Consider the following 20251-nt stretch of genomic DNA (forward strand, 5'->3'; position numbering starts at 1 on the left):
AATTGAGGCTGAAGTGGAGGTTCACCTTCCAGAAGGATAACTTTAAACAAGTAACCAGAGCGGGAACAGTTTAGATCAAAGCATATTCATGAGTTAGAATGGACCAGTCAAAGTTGAGACATAAGCCTAATGCTTACAGATGCTACATCGTTCACTTATTCCAGCAGATGTTCAGTCATTAACCCAGACGTGTAGCTGTGTCTCCTCTATCTGCCTCAGCGACCGGAGAGCTTCCCTTCCTGGCCGACCATGTACACAACAGAACTGAGTTCCTCTGCCTGCTTTACATTCCCCTGACTTCCTCTGGGGGAGAATTGGATCCCAGCGGCATTTGTCATGGCTCGCTCAGCCTTCATGCACAAAAAGCAGAAAGAAAAATTTGAAATGAGTAAAACATGAAAAGACAAACTGATCTTTGGGCTTATWGCCCCAAACATAAGCATCAGCATGACCTACCTGATTTTCTTTTTGTTTCTCTTTCCTTGACTTCCCTGCARGATAAACAGTTTCAATGTAGAGGTAGTTACTGAGTATTTAACATAGCAAATACAAGTCGATGTTAAAAAATAAAGATTTCTCAGACAAGTCTCACCTTTACACCCTCGCATGAATATCACAGAAATAATAATCACTATGATGACRAAGGAACCAATCCCAGCAGCAGAGTACATATACAACAAAAATCTGTCTGCTGGTTCAGTTTCGGATTGGTCGTCTGCAGGAAGACAAAACAGAACATGATAAAACTAAAAACATTTGTATTTGTTTAACTTAAAATTTTGCCTTTTTCAACTAATGCTGATCTAATGCAACCAAAAATTGTTACACAAATGGCTGTTTTTGCCATGTAACCAACTCTGCATCACTTTTCACCAGCGATTGGAGTATTTTTATATTTAATGGTGCAGAAAAGCATTTCTTGTTTCTGCTAAAGCAACTCAAGTCTATTTTTCTTTAATTGTGWTTCTAAATCACAAATAGTTCTAAATTTTATAAATGCACACAACACTTGGTAGTAAAGAATAACAAATTTTTTTTGCATGTGTTTGACATAATCGGGACCAAATAAATAGTGTAATRCAACATTTTCAGAAAATGTCACTCAAGTGAATGAAATTGGATATCAGCATTTGTATGAGTATTTATCTCCATAATCTCTGAAAACTTACATTGTTATTAATGGAAGTAGAAAAGCATAAAATAACACTGCATATATACAAAATCAGGATACAAATATAAACTTTTTCTTACTTGTGTCATTGATTATTGGTTTACGTGTGTCCTTTGTGCCCATATCTGTAGAAGGAAACAGAGTTATGTTTTTGAAACTAAATAAGCATTCATGGATACAAATGTAAAGCCAGATAATCTTAYTGGTAGTGTTGCTGAAAAATTACTCACCATCAACATTGATGTAGATGATATGACTCACACTGCCTCCACCTTTACAGTAATATCCACCTGAATCACTCATGATGATGCTTTGAAATACCAAGTAGAATATCCCTTCTGACGGATATGATATTTTCCATTCTGTCTTGATGTGATTGGTATTGTTGTCATTGAGACAAATAAGTTCTTCCTTAACTTTAGTCCAGCAGATTGTTGGTGGTAAATTGTTGCAGAACTTAACTGGACATTCAATCCTGAGCTGTTCTCCAAGATTCACTTTATAAATTGTATTCCGACGAACTTTTAGATCTGTTGTGCATTCATCATCTAAAGGAAGAGAAGACATAAAAATGTCATACCTGCGTGCTTTTTTTGGCTGCCTTCTTTACACTATGAAGGTAGAAATTTAAGGTGCATTTTATAATAATGCAGTTTGATTCAGCAAATTTGACTTGAAAAATCGCTAAAAAAAAAAAAAAAAAACAGAACACTAGATAATTTTGACTTGTGCAGAAAAATGGAAATAATTTCATAAAAGTAAAAATCTGCTTATTTAAATGTTAAAAATGTGGCTACTTTGATTAAAGTAGCTAGAATTGTAACTTTTCATGTCCAACATGCTAAAAAAAACTTGATGTTTTTTTTGAAATCTGTAAATTATTCTTCACAAGTTTTATCTAACAATTTTTCGGGAGCCTTTCATTCATGAATTTATTTATTTTGAACCTGATAGAAGTATAAAATCACACACATGAACAAGGAATACAAAAGAYAYGTATTTTTATACAATAATCTCAACATGCTTGAAAAGGAGTAGGAGGAAGTAAAAAACTTTTGAACTCCTTTCATGTGAATGTTGTTGGAAGACAAGATGCCATGAGAAAATAACGCTCCAATACCATCTACCACCTACTTGCCTCTTTAGCAGAGATATTTGAATCACCAGCTACTGTATGTCTGCCTGTACCAAAGTTCTTTGGACATATCAAAATATTTCTAAATGAGCAACATCACTTTCACTGACCATGTAAAACACACTTTTGCAACACTGCTACCCATTCAATGCATCTGTGCTGCAAAGATTGCAGCAATTATCCAATCATAAGGACCATACTCAGTCTAAACCTGCTCCACACACATCACCAAGCTGGATGCTGAAAACAGGAATTAAAACTTATGGTATAATTAATTATAATTAAATTACAACAATTAATTTATGCTGTAATTTAATTACTGTTTAACTATGCTATTTAGTTGTAGCATAATTAAATAGTTTGTTAGTAATAAGTTAACTTACAGCACGATAAATATTGCTTAGTTTGTCACAATGCAAATAACATACTTGATTATGTCACAATGTAAAACAGTTGACGTTAATATCCACATTGGAACAGGAGCACATTAAAAGTAACAAACATGCTTTAAAGACGCGGTAGAACTTAATTTTCCACAAAATCCAAAATCCATTTCCTGATGTTTAGACCCACCGAACGCTTTCTTCAACACATCGCCAAATATGGCAAGACAGGAAACGGCGTGACAGTAGCTTTATGTGAAATATCTCTTAATGCTATATATTTTTTTTTAAATATAATAAAAATAGATATTACTAGTTTAGTTTGGCAAAACAGAATTAAAGACATCCAGCTCCATGTCTTATTGTTTTATTTATATGTGTCAAGTTTCAAAGGCTGCATTATTTTGTCTATGCGTCTTCTTGTCAACTGCGGAACTGTGAAAGTACTGGGTGATGTGAAAAACCTTTGGTATGTTTTATTAATAAGTGACATTAACCTTAGCTGTGTTACATTTTATCTAGTTTCTACCGATATTTATTTTGGAATTTAAGCAAAAACAAAACAAAAAAAAATTTAGACTGAATCTTCATTGCCGACTTATATAATCTATTATATCTTAGTTTAATAGTTAATGTAACTTACCATCAGCATCCAGAGGAACCATCAGTCTGGCGGAGATCAGGACATAAAAAAGTACTTTACAGCTGTAAGACATCATGTTGGTAGTTTGATGAAACGTCCACTTCTGTTCAACTTCTGTATGTTCTGAGTTTAACACCACAACAGATGCGGTTGATTTAYTTCCTGTTTGTGATTATGGGGGTTCTGTAGACCCTCCTGCAAATGCTAATAGTTTTGATGAAGTCGATACAAGAAGAAACATTTGTTTCCACAGTTTTTCATTGTACTACTAGAAAAAAGAACCAAAGAAAACCAATGTTTTAAATTCAAGTTAATGCAATTTCAGCTGTGGATATTAAAAAATGTTTAAAGCTAAGTTCAGACTTTTGTGATATAAAGAATGAAACCGTTATGTTCATAACTTTTTCCACCGTTAGTGCGACGAAGGGTTAAAACCAGAAACGTACATACACGATGCTACAGTAAATCAAACTAAAATGTTCCTGTTTTATGTCAGTTTTTCTGGTCAAAATACTGCTTGTTAATGATATATATTGTACATATTGCAGTGGAGTTTTTTGTGCTCTTACCCTGACTGATACCTTTCTACAATGAAGTCATTTAGATGTAACTTCTCTGCAAACACTGCAAGTCACTAAATGTCAGAGAAATTACACAAACACAGCAGACTTGTATATAACATTAATCAAATTTATTCATTAAAACAAACAGATTATGTCAATCTSAGACTAATCGTGAATAATTCTTTGTGGAACACAAATACAAATGATAAGTCACAATATGGCTGTCTATTTCAAATTTTTCAGAATGTACAACTAATACTTTGGGTACGATAAAAACAGTTATGATGGGTGAAGTTAGTTTCCTTTCAAAAAATACATCTACCCAAGAAGAAAAGCTTATTTAATCATAAATAAATAAAAGACAGGAAGATGAGAACACAGTACTCTGTAGTCTAGACAGTCCCTTGTGAACGTAAACTTTATACAGGATGTGTGCAGATGTGTTACCTGTACAGGAAACATGACTATTACCTGTCCTCTGTCTCACTATTCCTTGTACAGTAAACAAAAGCTGCCTCACACTTTCACTTTCACATCTTTGCAGTTTGCCTCACAGTAGTTCAAGAACACAAAAGCAAGCAGCTKTTCTATAAAAGCTCAACTCAGCTCAAACACAAGTAGATGTTTATCTATCATTTTCATAGATGTGATCAGAAGAACCATGATCCTCACTTCTTTGGCCTTTTTCTGCAGAACGAATACAAAGATCAATGAATTACAGCTCTCAGATCATGRTAATCAGCCACCTGTATTTTTAGATCTAGACTCCTACCTTTAATCACAAACATAAGCAAGACGATGGTGACAAAAATCTTAATGACCAAAATGCGGAACATGAAATGTTTGAACATGTCCAGAYYGGTCAGCTTCTCTGCAAGAAAAGAGAAGAAAGCAARCAATTATAAGAAGGAAGGAAAACGCTGCATGTGTTCAGATGGGTTTTAAGCTGAAAAGTGTGGCACGCATTCTTGTTTAGCTCCCTGTAACCTGATACCCTGAGGTAAAAAAAAAAGTCCCATTTCCACATGATAGATGAAACCTACWCTGAWTTTGAAAGGAAGTCTTACACTGCACATCATTCATTTGGTAGGAGCAGCATCATGCTGTGGGATGTTCCTCTTAAACATCATCAGGGAAACTGATTAGGTTTGATAGGAAGRTTGATRGAGCYACATACAGATGAGCCCTGGAGAAAAACCTGCTATTGAAGCTGAAAAGTAGAGCTGGACCAGCTTAAATCCAACCACATTCATGACTGAGAATGGCCCAGTCAAAGCCCAGACATAAAGTCAATCGAACATTTTTGTTAAGACTTCATGTCTACAGATGTTCTCYATTCAACCTGACCCCGCTCAAACTATTTTGGGAAGAATGAGCAAAAATGTCAAGAGATGAGAAGTTTTGACTTYTGTTACTTTAACAAAAGTCTCTAATTATTGGTTGGGCTTTTATTTTTGTTTTGGAGTTTTCAGGAAAAGGCCAAATCATAAAAGATTACACATGACCGGCTGCTTCTTCAACCACAGTATTAACAGTGAGGTATCTGAAACAGATGTAGGCGCCTACGATGCAGCAGCTGTGTCCACCAAATTGAGGTCAAACACGCTGCAGAAACCCACAGCGCATCCTGTGGTTTYAAGTTTTTGCCACTTAAAACATGAATTAAACGGCTTAAAATTTGCGTAACTAGAATATTAAGTGTTAGMAATATTAATAAAGTTGGAAACATTTAATATTTAGGAATTTCCAGGCTGAACTGATTCTTTAAGTTGAGCAATTTTTGGTGCTTTTCACATTCGTTTTGCTTCAGAAAGTCAGAAAAGCAGATTTAAATGTGCTTTTGCCCTTTATTTTTCACAATATTTCTCATTTTATGCAAATTAAGGAAGAAAAGTAAACAAAAATGGAAAATACAAACTAAAAACTGCTATGTAGCCTAAAATCTGTCTGTATATTATACAATAAATAAGTACGGCGGTATGAAAATATTTCTCTGTAATATTTTAAGGTGCAAGTTGCTCTTTCTTGATGTCTACTTTTCTCAAATATTTACACAGAGAAAGTCAAAATGAATGTTTTTATAATATATATATGTATATTTATATATAAAAAGTAGCATCCAGACAGATTATTGTAGTAATAATAACTTACTGTTGTCATCCTGAGTGCCTCCGAGTACCACTAGGATCAAAACATAAAAAAGGACTTTATAGCTGAAAAGTTTCATGTCGGGCACCTGAGAAATGATCCACTTCAGTAAAGCCTGGCTGTGTTCTGAATTTTACAGAAAGTCACATGCGGTTGGCTTTACTTCCTGTTTTTGATGACGGGGGTCTWTCTGTAGACTGTTTCTGCTCAGTTCCTTCAGTAAATGTGTATCTACCAGCTTTGATGTCATTACAGGAAGAGACCTATTTTTTCTCCACACATTTCGTTTAACTTCAGTTAATCTGTGTTGAGGATTTTTTTTTACGGAAATACTCATAATTATCACAAAAAAAAAAGAGTCAAATCCACAAGATTCAATCCAGATCTTTTTTTTTAGATAAGCATTATTTCATTGCACACAGTGATTTGGATTACATTCTACCTTTTCAAGGAATCACAATCAGTAATCAGAATAAGATTTTCAGTCACAGAGAAAGCCAAAAAAAAATGACTCATCTGATATCGTCCGAGGTTACAGCACCAGAAATGACTGAAATTGTTCCAAATAGTGATTTCAAGTCATGCACATGCAATAAAATCAGTTATTACTCGAATACGTGCAAAACATTCAAAAGAACAACAGTAGTTTTGTTTGCTTCCCCTGTGTAYATCACACATKATAGTTTAYARGCTCAGTTTATAGACTCTAATTGCATTCTATATTGTCAAAGATCTGAATCACTGCTTGATTGTCACACAAAAAACATAGTTTCATATTTGAGGAGAGAGTCTAAATAATGCCTGTACTTGTACCTCGTAGCAGAGCAAGAAAAACATACATTCATTGAAGACAGAAATRCGAGTTTGATGTTTCTGTAGGAACTTTTGTAAACTGACTATTACAATGTTAATACAAAATAAACCTCATTTTATTTATAATTTTGCCAGTTAAGAAGATTCCAGATCAACTCACCGTTTTGCCAATCTGTCCTTAATTTAAATTTTATTCCTGCCTATTCCCACAATTTTGCACCCATGTACTTTACCAATGTGTATCAGTTTAATTCTCTAAGCGTTTTCATAAATTGTAGATAATATTCTAYGAATAATTGAGTTTRCGCTGTAGTATTAGATTATTGATTGAAATAACATAATATTRTGGTAGACAGATCTTTTCAAACCTGAACAAAATTATCAAACCTGCAAAAGTAATTAATGCAAAAGTTTGAATTGATYAGCACCTAATGCATTAACATGCTACATATTTCATTTAATTTCCCTTTGGGATCAATAAGGAATTTTTGAATTTRAATGTGAATACTGTTTATCACTTTTTATGCCTTATGGCATAACAGGGTTCAGATATTAGCACATTTTTATCTTTTCTTTTATCTACATGCCTGATATAATTAGCCAAATCACTATGTTTTTTCTAGTTCTCATTCAAACTAGCTGCTGAATATCAATTATTTCCRAAACGTGTCTTCTAGCTCATGTGTGACTCAACATTTCCAGTTTAAGGAARTAAAATAYGGCCACCTATGGMTGTTCTTGAAACACAAATAACAATGTGGTAATTTTTTGGTGTTTGGTGTCTTTTAGCTTTGTGTTTGCTACACTCTAACAACAGAGAATAGCATACTTTTTTAGGTCTTAAGCCACTGATGGAGGAAGACAAAAAGATAATAAAATTGTCTTTAAGCAAATTAGACATGATTACAAAATAAGGCTTTAGTCTCTTTTAGCTCCTTATTATGCTGTGATACCAACTAGCTAGCGTGTATTTAGCTAAGCGGTTTAGGTTTGCTAGCGCCAGCAACTCTTTTGTGGTTGTTTAGACATTTTYTGTGGACTGAGTTGKTGAGGAAACGCTGACTGATTTCTGTATCGGTGTTTTTGACCCTGAACCGGTGGGATAACCTACTTATTCATCTCATKTAGCCATTGTGGTGTACTTCTTGTAAAGCACCAAGTGCAGGAAAAGGGTCTTTAAACAAAGTGCAGACAGAAGAAAATGAGACAAATATTGAATTCCTTTTGGTAAACAATARTAAAAAAAGATACATGGTTCATTTCAGTTTGGTTTTACATATGAAGGATGTGAAACKTGCTTTTTACTCCGTAGGCTACCGCCTGCAGTGACGCTGAGGTTCTTGATTTCAGCTGGAACATTTTCCATCCCAAACAGAACAGTAGAAACCACACRTCCAGTTTGTGATGCCGATGATGATTTATGCTTGAGCAAATCTGTCAGCATGTTCTGYTGTAAGATCAGTGTTTCCGAACGGTAAAGGAAGTCATGATTTGAGTTGTTTGATTCCAGAATCCTTGCTGTGAGGAATCCCTCCTGTGCTCCTCTGGAGAGGMAGATCCAGATTCAAACTTTATTCCTCTAGTGTGATTTATTCCAGCAGACTCTCAGTCTTCAAACCAAACGTATAGCTGCGTACTCTGTCTCCTCTATCTCCCTCTGTGGCCGGGGAGCCTCCCTCTGTGGGGGTGCATGGTTGAGAGCAGCATACACAACAGAACCTGCTTCCTCCGCCTGCGCCCCATTCCTGTTTCTGTCTCGTGTCCTCTGGCCGTGAGGCGGCTGGTTGTCTCTGGATGGTGTCAGCTCCGYAGGTTGYCCTGTGGTTTTTCTCCCACTGGGCCTGCGAGGTGGCAGCGGGTTGGGGCTTCCTCTTGGTGAGTGCTGGATCCCAGTGGCGTTTGGGACGGCTCGCTCACCCAAGGGCATCTCCATGTACTTTAAGAATACAAAAGTAGAAATAACATTTTTAAATAAARTCAAAATTTTAAAGGCATAAACATTTGGTGAAGAGGTTATACTCTTGAAAGGMAGCTTGACTTACYTGATTTTCTTTTTGWTTCTCTTTTCTTGACTTCCCTGCAGGATAAACAGTTTGTTAAATGTAGTGGCAGTGACGGAGTATTTCACATAGCAATTATAAGCTGATGTTAATAAAATTRGTAAAGAAATCTCACCTTTACACCCTCGCATGCATATCACAGAAATAATAATCACTATGATGACGAAGGAACCAATCCCAGCAGCAGAGTACATATACAWCAAAAATCTGTCTGCTGGTTCAGTTTCGGATTGGTCRTCTGCAATAAGACAAAACARAACATGATAAAACTAAAAATTAAGATATATTATCCAACTTAAAAAGTGTCCTTTTCAAATACAAATGCTTGTCTTTTCACCCCTTTCCTTTTTTGACAATTCTGGTTTGGCTCCTAGTWCCATGAGAGATTTTGTGCCTATCACAACTGTCAGGAAAATGTTTCCTACTCATTTTAATAACTAGGATTTAAAATACTTTTCTGTTAGRTAGGTGACATAAAATTTATATTGCTYCATTATAAGCMTGAGTACAATAGTTAATGTGGGTTGGTCRCTGGTCTCAAATTKTATGAGACTTAAATTGCCCTAACAGGAGTCAGAACCAAATAGTAAAATACAAAGTTTTCAGAAGATGTCTGACAAGTGAATTAAATTATCTGTAAAATATCACCATCTATATCTATCCATAATCTATGAAAATGTRCATTGCTTAAAAACAATGGTTTATTTACATGTGCAAAATAAAATTAAACAAACATGAAAAAGCAATTCATTTGTACAAAATCAAGAAACAGATATAAACTTTTTCTTACTTGTGTCATTGGTTACTGGTTTACGTGTGTTGTTTGTGTCCATGCCTGTAGAAACAGTTATAATCTTGTAAATAAGGGAGTATGCATGCATGTATACAAATGTAAGGCTGGCTAATGTTACTTGTAGTGTTGCTATAAATTATATAACTGAAAAATCACTCACCGAGAACATTGATGTAGATGATATGGCTCATACTGCCTCCACTTTTACACTGATATTCACCTGAATCACTGCTGATTATGCTTTGAAATACCAAGTAGAATATCCCTTCTGACGGATTTGATGTTTTCCATTCTGTCTTGATGTGATTGGTATTGTTGTCATTGAGACACATATCTCCTTTCTTAACTTTAGTCCAGCAGATTGTTGGTGGTAAATTGTTGCAGAACTTAACTGGACATTCAATCCTGAGTTCTTGTCCAAGATTCACTTTATAAATTGTGTTCCGACGAACTTTTAGATCTGTTGTGCATTCATCATCTAAAGGAAGAGAAGACATTAGACATAAAATAAYATAGATAAATTGATGCTTTTTGTGCTTAATTAGCTTTAAACTTTGAATGAACTTATCACAAAATGCCCACGTAAATCAGRAAAATACTTCTGCAAAATTAGAAGAACTGTTTGATTTATGTTCAATCTAAAACCGACTTCTGTCAAATCAAATGATCAGTTTAACAAGTATGAGCATTAACAGGTTTTACATTTAAAGTGCACTCTAAAAAAGTTTTCATCTCTTCTTTTTTGTTATTCAACCKCATGTCAAGATATATCTGTGTTTCTTTGAAGCATAGTTAATATAAACTAGTTCTTTTATTAACCAGTTGCTTAAATAGTATGTGGTGAGTGCTGTTATTTTACATAAAGACCTCAACCTCTTGTATAATAAGAAGTTTCTCTTCTGTTGATTCGACAACTGGCAGCTGTGTTGACAAATTTTAAGCATTAACATTCTTATTGTACTTTTTTTCCATCTTTATTAAATCTCAAGATAGTTTTTTTTATTCTCATAGAAAATGTCTTTGTTTCATAAAATGGTTTTTAAAGTTTGACCTAACTGGAAATGAGCAACTCTTCCTCCATTTCTTCTTTTTTTTCTCAAACGCTATCAACCACCACACTTATTTATGATTTTATTCCATCCAGCTGTTTCTTAAAATACTAAATTTCTGTAAAAATATGCTGCTTAGTTTCTAAATATTCAAACTATTTATTGAGAATGAGAAAATCAAAACATTAAAATAGAAAATTCTTTGTGTTATTGATATATCGAAACACTTCAGAAAACATGATGCAACTTTTAAATGAAGAAAAAATACACACTTTCAGCCAATAAATTGTTTATATAAATAATGTCACAGTTAAAAAAAATTACAACCTGGGGAAAATAGGCTTTCAGTAAAATAGCAACTTTTCATTAAAAATTTTGCTTATCTAACCATTACAATACAGCAATCTGTGTATTATTGAGATATGGTTACTACAAGGTTATTGTAGTTTTAGTTTTGTTTTTATTGKTCAGCGTTCCATTTAGAGTTGTTTTTGAACCTCAAAGAAGCTCTAAATTGAACATTGACCAACATATTTGATGTGTAKTGATTATTTTAACAATGGCACTTGAGTTTTACAACTTTTGATGATGTTTTTTATGTTTTCAAGATGTACGGCACTTTGAACTGCTGAGTGCCATAAAAATAAACTTGATTGATTGGTGAGTAAAAAATGGAACATAAATAATGTTGTTTGTTTTTTTCCTCTTTAACTCAATTTGTTATTGTGACTTTTTAAACTCTTCCACGGTGTCCTGGTCATATGTACCGTGGAAACAAAACGAAAGAAATTTGTTTTTCAAAATCAAAAAAAAAAAAATAAGAGTTTCACATTTACCAAGAGAACCGACATTTCTACAAAATATACAATCGATGTTTGCTAATGGTCCCTCAAAATCATCTGGAGCTTTGAGTTTATTTAATCTGACCTCCAGGTGTGACATGTCAGTTATTTTCACTAATGGTCAGATCTCGCTGTGACCTCTGCCCTCTGGATTTGTCTACACAAAAACCATCTACTTGGTCTCTGTGGTTACAAAAGCTAAGGAAACATGTTAACTTACCGTCAGCCTCAATGGTGAGGGACTGGATGGTCCAAATGGACCAAACCAGGACAATCCAGCGGTGCTCAAGCCTCATGATCTCTTYGCTCGTTACTATCCGGTCACATCCAGCTCAACTGAGAAATCTTCCTCCGAAAACATCATTAATTTGTTAATCAAARCAGCCAGAGCTGCTTCCTCTTTGGCTGCCGCTCACACGCCCTGTAACGTACAGTACTTCTTCCCCTYGAAAGTAGACAGGAATATAGTTTTTGAGGTGAGAATCAGGTGGTGGGTGGTCTCGCTTCTGCAATTTCTGCAGGTCCGACTCAGCRAGGCGTCTCAGGCCAGGGCTTCCCCTTCTCATCCAGCTGCGGCAGACATCTCGAACTGAGCCAAAATCTTCATCGTTCTCACAGAYCTTGCTGCCGTTTCCGAGGCGTCTTTCAGTCTGTGCACCTTGACGCCGCCTTCATCACTTCTTGACAGTCTCTGTGGTTTGCTATCTTCAAGCTGACTTCCTCTCCTTTCTCCTCTTCTTTAATCTCCGCCATGTGCATCTCCTGCAGCGTTGCGCGACCTCTTGCAGAGCGCCTGTGGTTTCGGCGGAGGTTGTTAGGTGTTCTGATGAGCAGATGGGGACCCCACAGCCTCTTTAATGGCTTCAATGCCCACTGTGTTGATGGTTTTTTGGTGGTTTTTAGTGGGTCAACACTGTCACCACATGAACACTTATCTCCTCGTGAATCAGCTATTTTGAGATTTTGAAGAACTATTTTGTGTTGGTTTGATATTATAAGAACAACAAACTAGGCTTGATTATTTAGTGATATTGTTAGCATAAGATTTTTTGATTATTTTCATAATTGCCAAGTAGACAAGATAGGCCAAAGTGAATAGTCAGCTGTCGTCTTAAATAGTTTTTTTYCCCCCATATTATTATTTTTGGGGTTTTATGCAACATATTTTTGGTTATTAATTGTACTTTTTTTAATGTAAGGTTCTACAGTTTTCATKTGAAATAAAAATTTACTCATTTTCTGGTTTTCCCCTCTCTTCCGTATATCCAAGACTCTGAACATGTACTTTTAATTTAAGGTATGAAAAAAGGCGAGTCTTAAGAGTAATTAAGTTTTTGGAAGAAGAAAAATCTCTGGAGATTAATTAAAATATTCAAATKTATAGGCATACAATGAAAAAAGTGCGTGTTAAGGTGTTTTTAGACCCCATATTGGGGAAACGGCGCCCCTAAGCGGACATTAAAGCTAATGTACATGTTGTCATGGTAACCTCCACAGCGTTTGAGAGCAGGCCCTCGTTTTGCGTGATGACGCATTCCACAACGTCTTAGACGGGGCGAAAATGGCGGAGTATCTGGCGTCCATCTTCGGCACAGAGAAAGACAAGTAAGTTTTATTCAATGTTGGTCAAGATTGACSCATTAACTGAGACTTTTWTGCAAAGTCTTTTTGCTACAGATTTATTTTTCATTACTAGCAAGTTATTTAGGTCCTTTAGCTTCGCTGGAACTCCCGCTGAAGCTATCGTTAGCGAGGGGAAGCTAACAGAGAGCTACCGCATTGAATGAAACTCMTGTAGTCAGAACATAAATCTTCTGTTTCCTGTTGGTGTATGACAAAATATTAAGGAATTAACACATTTATAGAATTGTCGCTGYTTTTATTGTTTGTTTACCTACACGTGAAGCCTGCAGCACAGTTAACTAAAACCCAGTAAACCTTAGCTTGCTAGTTAGCAGGTCAGAGCAGATTACTTGGTTGTATTGATTTGGAGAGCACTGGGGTACAAATATAAGCTGCTTTTTCATTTTTTATTGAGATYAAATTATTTAAAGTGATCAAGAACTACATACACATAGAGACACTGTTTAGTCACTTGAAGGTAAGGTGTAAGGCTAAGGAAGGTGCATTCGTATGGAGAAGAAGCAGCATTTTGTCTTTCAAAACGTAAATATATAGTCTTCTTTTTAGATGTAAATTATTATTATTACTCTAATGATAACAATACATTTCAACATGTTACACTCATTGTGTGAGTTAGATGTGATGGTATCTTCTGTCACCCAGCACAACTTGTTGCTGAAGTTATTGTATGCATGCTTATTATTCTAGTTGGATGCTGAGTAGAGAAAGGAGATACAGGAGTCACACATGGCTCAGCAAAGCCAAATGTAGCAAAACCTTTACACAGATGAGTCTGTGCATGTGATAACCTTAAGACATGAGATTTTAATTTGTCATTATGTTACTTTTGCTTAACGARTTAGCAGCGGTTCCTGAGTCGGTAATAAACAAATAATGTTAACTTTCCTTTCAGGGTAAATTGTTCTTTCTATTTCAAAATTGGAGCCTGCAGACATGGAGACCGATGCTCAAGATTGCACAATAAACCAACCTTCAGCCAGGTAAGTTTCTGCCTTGCAAGTGATTTTATATCTCTAAAATTACCAATYGGTCAACAGCTTCCTGAATTACASATGTCTAGCTACGATTTCCCGTGTGCCTCATCCAAACCAGAAATTTACATACACGGAATAAAAAGACACAAACACTTTTTTCTCTCTTCCTGAGATTAAATCAGACCAAACTTCTTGTTTTCAGTCATTTAAATGTCACAAGAATRAGAGAATGTGTCTGAGACTTATTAACGAATGTCTTCAAAATCAGAAGTTTACATACAGAATTTTGTTATTGTGACATTTGGCAAATAAAAATAATGTTGGTAATTCTAACAGACCTAAACCAAGATAAATTAGCTCTAATTTAACTTAAGAGAGTGACAAAATAAGCATATGTACACTTCTGTTTTGAACTGTTCTGTCTTTTGAATCTCAAAAAAGTGCAACACTCAAAAGCTATTAGTCCAGTTTCACCATATTTATTGTGGTTTGTCTGCTGTGTAGACCATCTTGATCCAGAACATCTACCGTAATCCTCAGAACAGCGCTCAGACTGCCGACGCCTCTCGCTGTAAGTCAGACACGTTTTTCCGAAAACACTTCTGAGGTTCTTCTCTTGTCCTGTTAGCTAGCTAACCCCTAACCAAACACTCAGTCTTCATTCAGTGGCTTAAAGTAGACAAGTATGTATCTGTAAGACTTCGTGTGACTCAGCGATATGAACAAATGTCAACTAGGGTATAAAAGCAAACAACACTTCCAGGTAGAGCTGATTAGCTTGGAATACGTAGAAACATGAGGTGGGACTGTGTGCCGTAAACAGACACAGACCGCCTCATACAGGTAGGTGTTAAATATCAATATGAAAATAAATCAGTCCTAATAATCAATCTTGACGTGAGCGGAAATAGTAAATGTTCTGAATAATACCAAAGTACTGTCTGCATTTAGGTAAAATTMTTCTCCAATTAGTGGCAAATACATTGTTTTTGTGTTTTGAAGGGTAAAAGCTATCAAAAAAAAAACTCTTGATTATTGAAGGTAGCCACCAACTAACTGAAAAATAAAGTTTTAAAAAATTTTGCCTCCCCATATTAGTTTAGCTAATATGCAAATTAGCTTTTTTTTTTTTTTTTTTTTTTAAACATACAGTTACTGAAGGAAACTGTTAAACAACCAGTAAATGTGACTTTACTGTGAGAGTTAGAGTTTGTTGTTGGATCCCAGCGTAGTCGGCAGGAGGAACCCGCTGCCGTTCCCAGCCCCGGAAACGTCTGTCCCCCCTCAGGCCTGAACACAAGCAGCWAAACTTAAAGCAGCATTCATGTGAAAAAGATAAGACACTTTATTGACTAAAAGTCTGCTGCTCAAAACCTTCCATTTTCTTCAGATGCGTCTATTTCTCACGTTTTCATTGTGATTTTTGTTGGCTTGCTTTTTTAAAGCTTTTTGGAGAAATACTACAAGAAATATAGTTAATATTTTAATTTAACTATTTTTCTTGCTGAGGAAAGAGCGAGTGCAGTCTTCACCCGGCGTAGTTGAACTAACCCGTTATCCGCCCACCGGTCTGTAGTATCGCTTTATTAAGGAGGATGGCTCCCCTCCTCACTTTAATGTTTGAGATGTTKCTTGCATCATCTTATGTTATCATAAAGCTTCTCCTATTAAATCTGSACTTTGACTAGACCAGAACTTTCTATTTCTTAACTTCAGCCCATCTTTGATGGAGCTCCCGGTATGAATATACTTAATCTTTTTTTTTACTGCTAGTCTAATAATAATCTYAAACAAAAACCCTCTAATAAATGATAGAACACTTGATGGGTTCTATGATTGCTTTCCCAAACCATGACACTTCCACTTCCATGCTTTATAGCTGCTGTGAGGTTCTTTTCTTGGCAAGCATGTCCTCTTTTCTTGCGTCCAAATAACTTTATTCCTATCTTTCTGAAGAACATCATTCCAGACGTTCTGGTCTTTCTCTGCTCTCTCAACACCGGTCACTGGTGTGCCTTTTGTGCCTGGTTCTGTCCCAGTCAGGCTAGTCATTCTGGTTGCTTAACTGGTTTTTCTCAGTGAGACAATCTGTATGTTTAAAATGTTGCTTCAGAMATAAATGCTAAATATCAGGAAGCAATTGCTAAATGCTCTTGTTAAATGCAGCTTCCTCTCTCGACCAATCGCTCGCAGCCGTTTTAGCAAAACATATCTAATAACGTTCTTTTCCCTCCCCAGCTTCGTATTTGGTTGGATTTTTATCACAGAAGCTTATGTTTTGTATTTCAGACCATTTCCCTCTTGAACATTTACCTTCATAACCTTCAAAACTGCCCAGTCCGCTGATGGTTTCCACTGTAAGTTCTATCTTTATCCACAGGACCCTCCAGCACCGACTGCACTGAATTCATTTTATTACTCCTCCCCGAACCAAACTGGTACAGTGTAGAAGTGAGAGATGTGTCTTTAAGGCTAGATGCACGGGCCTCATGCTGTTTTGCATGTTTCCTCGGCCTGCTTGTCATGAAGAAAGTGTTATCAGTGTCTGTGTCATGACACAGTTATGCAAATAGTTCAGCAAAAAGAAAGAGGAAAAAAAAAAGGGTCAGCGTTTGGCTGAAGTCAGTTTAAAGTTAAACACCAAACAAGCTGAAAAATGGGAGGGAGAAACTTTGTTTTGACTGCTTCTGTGACATTTAGCTTCAAATTTATATACTATCCCTATTTCCAAATGTTCCTACAGCGTTTTGAGAAGGTATTTACACCCCCAGTWTGCCACATTGCAACCACAACCTTTTAACATTTGGGATACATTCATGTGGTTGTAACGTAACAAAACCCAGAKGGTTYGTCGGGTGTGAATACTTCTTCAAAGCGCCGTGTGGTTCACGTTTTTTTGAAGTCTCCTGACGCTTAACGTCCATCCAGCTCGTCCTTCACCGTCTGTCGTTGCCGTTTCGCAGGTGCCGTGAGCGATGTGGAAATGCAGGAACATTACGACGAGTTCTTTGAGGTGAGTGACCTGCCGGCCCGGCAGTGGCCCGTTGTGACATCACAGCCTCCTTATCTGCCTCAGGAGAGCCAAAAGAGCAGCCAAAATGGGGCCTTTTTAGGTGGATTTCGTGGTTTGTTCATGGGAATTGTGCAACACCTGAAACTTTCCTAATAGTGCAAAGTTTTGGTAACTACTTCATGTWGAAAAATGGCAAAATTATGGATCAATTCATTCATTGTTTTTCCTCATTTTTTCAATTTAGGAGGTGTTCACAGAGATGGAGGAGAAGTATGGAGAGGTGGAGGAGATGAATGTCTGTGATAACCTGGGTGACCACCTTGTCGGCAATGTCTATGTGAAGGTGAGTCGCGTACACCTGAACATCTAATAAGCCATCAAGTTGGCCAGATTTAAATATAAAATTTAGTTTGACTTCATCTCAGACTGTGAGGAATGCATTCAGTGTGTGTACATATCTGGTTTCTGCAAAAATGAATGTCTACCTCTGTGTCCGTGTAGTTTCGACGTGAGGAGGACGCAGAGAAAGCGGTCATGGACCTGAACAACCGCTGGTTCAACGCCCAGCCCATCCACGCAGAGCTGTCCCCGGTTACCGACTTCAGAGAAGCCTGCTGCCGCCAGTACGAAATGGGGTGAGTGTCAAATGAGTTGAAGACGTTTGTCCCTGTCTGCTGTTGGTCACACACCTGTTGAAGACCAACTAAGCAGCTTTATGCATCCAGAAACATTTTTGGTTATGAGAAGAATGAAATRCGTCTTGTTAGAWGTCTGTTAGCTTGTTGATCAGTGCCGAGTTGTTTTCCTTCTTCTGCTCAATCCAATCTGAGTTTACAGTGTCCTCCACCTTCAATTTGATGTGATTATATCCTAAAAATGTTGTTTTTGTTTGGAAGTGGAGAAACGATCATCATAAACACACCACAGCAACTTTTTCTACAAATATTGGAGCAATCATCTTTGAACAATTGAAATGTTTTGGTTTTCAGAGTTGTAATCRTTATATAAAGGCATTGAGCTTTAAGATTAAACTTAAATCAGTTTTCTCTCACTCTCACATCAGTCCTTTATGTAAAGGCACGAAGCAGCAGCAGCAGCAGCAGTAGTAGTAGTAGTAGTAGTATAGTATTTGTAGTATTTGTAACTGTCTGTAATGTATAGCTGCTACCACACAGTGGCAGAAGATCAGGTGAAGGTTTTCCATCAGAGCTTGCAGGAGTTGTTGTTAGACGACAAATAGTTTTTCTTAAACTATTTTTGTCTTATGATACATTTTAGTTTTTTATTATGCTTAACCATGCAATGTGAAATGTTATCTTTCAGTCACATGCACTGATATTTGCGCACAGGTTTGTCCTGMACTATGAAAGGTAACAAACTCCATGAGTACCAAAAACAGAACTACTTTATTTTATTCAGTTTACTGAATAAACCCTGGAACATGCCTCTCTATGGATGGCATTTATTTACCTTTGTTTGCACTCTCTTTACCGATACTAGAACTGAAACGATTAATATCGGATTAATTGATTTTAATCCAACCTCTTCACTGTAGTAGTGAAGCAGGTTACTGTTCTGTGTTTTGCGCTGCGTGAAGAAAGAAGGTTCTGTCTTTGCTCAGACCGTGACAGAGCTTCACTGTTCTCTCCTCATCCGAGGTTGGATTACTCGCTGGCCAGATTGTCCTGCCTTTAAATCCGAGAGGCCTTTAAAGGTTGCTTCTGACAGAACCAGAACCAGAGTTACAAGGTTTTCCTTTTGAAACTCTGAAGCCRTCCCAGCTGCATTGGTTTTATGTGARCTAACTTTTTATTCAAGATAAGCTGTGCGCCCTTCAAGGTTTTTCCATTTGATTCTGGTTTGTTCCCCATGCAGCAGATAAAAGTTTCAACTTTTTTTGCTGCCGTGCTCCTTGGCATGTCCAACATAGAGCCAGCTTTTTATGGCAGGGCTCCATCTGCAGCAAGGCCACAGGTTTTAACCCYTCATCTCCCGTTTTCCTACAGGGAATGCACCCGAGGAGGATTCTGCAACTTCATGCATCTGAAGCCCATCTCACGGGAACTCCGCAGGGAGCTCTACGGCCGCCGCAGGAAAAAGTCATTACTCCTCAGTGGAAACAAATGTTCTCTCTCTCTCGAGTCACTGTTCGTTTGTAAATGAGGTGTTTGTTGTCCAACAGGCACCGCTCTCGTTCCCGCTCCCGAGAACGGCGCTCCCGCTCCAAGGATCGACGGCGGGGCGATCGCGAGAGGCGGAAGTCCAGAGACCGGGAGCGGTCTGGGAGGTTCTGAAAGAGGCCGAGGCTGATGCATTCAATCCCCTACTTCCTAATCCCAGCAATGTTTTATTTTGTTTWGTTTTTTTTCTTTTTTGTTTCGGTGAATTGTTGAAACTGTTATTTTCTTTTATTCACTTTTTTTAAAAGACAAGCTCGTGTCGCTTTCTCAATAAAAAACAGATTTGTAACTGTACCGCCAGAATGTCCGTCCATGAATTCTCTCCACAAGAATTGGATTGTTGACGCTTTTCTTGTGTCCATCCATCCTTCCATTTTCTTGTCCCTTAGTGGGGTCGGAAGGGTTGCTGGTGCCTATCTCCAGCTAACGTTCCGGGCGAGAGGCGGGGTTCAGGACACACAACCATGCACACACACTCACACCTAGGGGCAATTTGGAGAGGCCAATTAACCTGACAGTCATGTTTTTGGACTGTGGGAGGAAACCGGAGTACCCGGAGAAAACCCACACATGCACAGGGAGAACATGCAAACTACATGCAGAAAGACCGGGGCTGGGAATCGAACCCAGAGCCTTCTTGCTGCAAGGCAACAGCTCTACTAACTGTCACTGTGCAGCCGCTTTTTTTGTGTGTGTTTGCAAAATGTTTTCTCATCTGATAGAATTGTTTAATTGTTATTTTATTTTTGTTCTTTTCACCATTTAGCTAGATACTTTTGGAAGCCATCATGTTTCTATAATAAYCTACAGAAGGCAATTAAATCAGTTCTCAAGTCGGGA

At 37.1% G+C, this 20251-nt stretch overlaps 3 protein-coding genes across 4 annotated transcripts; 1 reads left to right on the forward strand and 2 right to left on the reverse strand.

The window, feature by feature from the left end:
- Positions 1-215: 215 nt before the first annotated feature.
- On the reverse strand, positions 216-3413 carry LOC108166956 (B- and T-lymphocyte attenuator-like). The gene is made up of 6 exons (XM_017308957.1): positions 3333-3413; positions 1402-1719; positions 1252-1296; positions 593-715; positions 457-491; positions 216-350 (listed from the first exon to the last, which is right to left on the reverse strand). Exons 1-6 carry the CDS (start codon positions 3406-3408, stop codon positions 216-218), a joined length of 732 nt encoding a protein of 243 aa, XP_017164446.1. The 5' UTR covers positions 3409-3413.
- A 4698-nt stretch (positions 3414-8111) lies between these two features.
- On the reverse strand, positions 8112-12196 carry LOC108166129 (B- and T-lymphocyte attenuator-like). Its single transcript, XM_017303763.1, has 6 exons — positions 11821-12196; positions 9870-10187; positions 9707-9751; positions 9032-9154; positions 8899-8933; positions 8112-8792 (listed from the first exon to the last, which is right to left on the reverse strand). Exons 1-6 carry the CDS (start codon positions 11894-11896, stop codon positions 8469-8471), a joined length of 921 nt encoding a protein of 306 aa, XP_017159252.1. The 5' UTR covers positions 11897-12196; the 3' UTR covers positions 8112-8468.
- Positions 12197-13102: 906 nt separating this feature from the next.
- On the forward strand, positions 13103-19661 carry LOC103474499 (splicing factor U2AF 35 kDa subunit). 2 transcript variants are annotated; one of them, XM_008425522.2, is made up of 8 exons: positions 13103-13205; positions 14137-14224; positions 14723-14789; positions 17182-17231; positions 17476-17574; positions 17733-17866; positions 19238-19330; positions 19414-19661. In XM_008425522.2, the coding sequence occupies exons 1-8, from the start codon at positions 13162-13164 to the stop codon at positions 19523-19525; spliced, it is 687 nt and encodes a 228-aa protein (XP_008423744.1). In that variant the 5' UTR covers positions 13103-13161; the 3' UTR covers positions 19526-19661. The 2 variants fall into 2 exon arrangements, with proteins under 2 accessions (XP_008423744.1, XP_008423753.1); XM_008425531.2 differs by lacking the exons at positions 13103-13205; positions 14137-14224; positions 14723-14789 and adding an exon at positions 14835-16575 and having other exon boundaries at positions 19414-19660.
- Positions 19662-20251: the final 590 nt, after the last annotated feature.

Source organism: Poecilia reticulata, linkage group LG2, assembly GCF_000633615.1.
Source record: "Poecilia reticulata strain Guanapo linkage group LG2, Guppy_female_1.0+MT, whole genome shotgun sequence".
Lineage (NCBI taxonomy): Eukaryota > Metazoa > Chordata > Actinopteri > Cyprinodontiformes > Poeciliidae > Poecilia > Poecilia reticulata.

Bases quoted from the DNA above. Each gene is read 5' to 3' on its own strand.
- LOC103474499 (XM_008425522.2), top strand. From the start codon at position 13,162: ATGGCGGAGTATCTGGCGTCCATCTTCGGCACAGAGAAAGACAA. The intron at 14,225-14,722 runs GTAAGTTTCTGC...TCTGCTGTGTAG, and splicing joins ATAAACCAACCTTCAGCCAG to ACCATCTTGATCCAGAACAT. The intron at 17,232-17,475 runs GTGAGTGACCTG...TTTTCAATTTAG, and splicing joins ATTACGACGAGTTCTTTGAG to GAGGTGTTCACAGAGATGGA.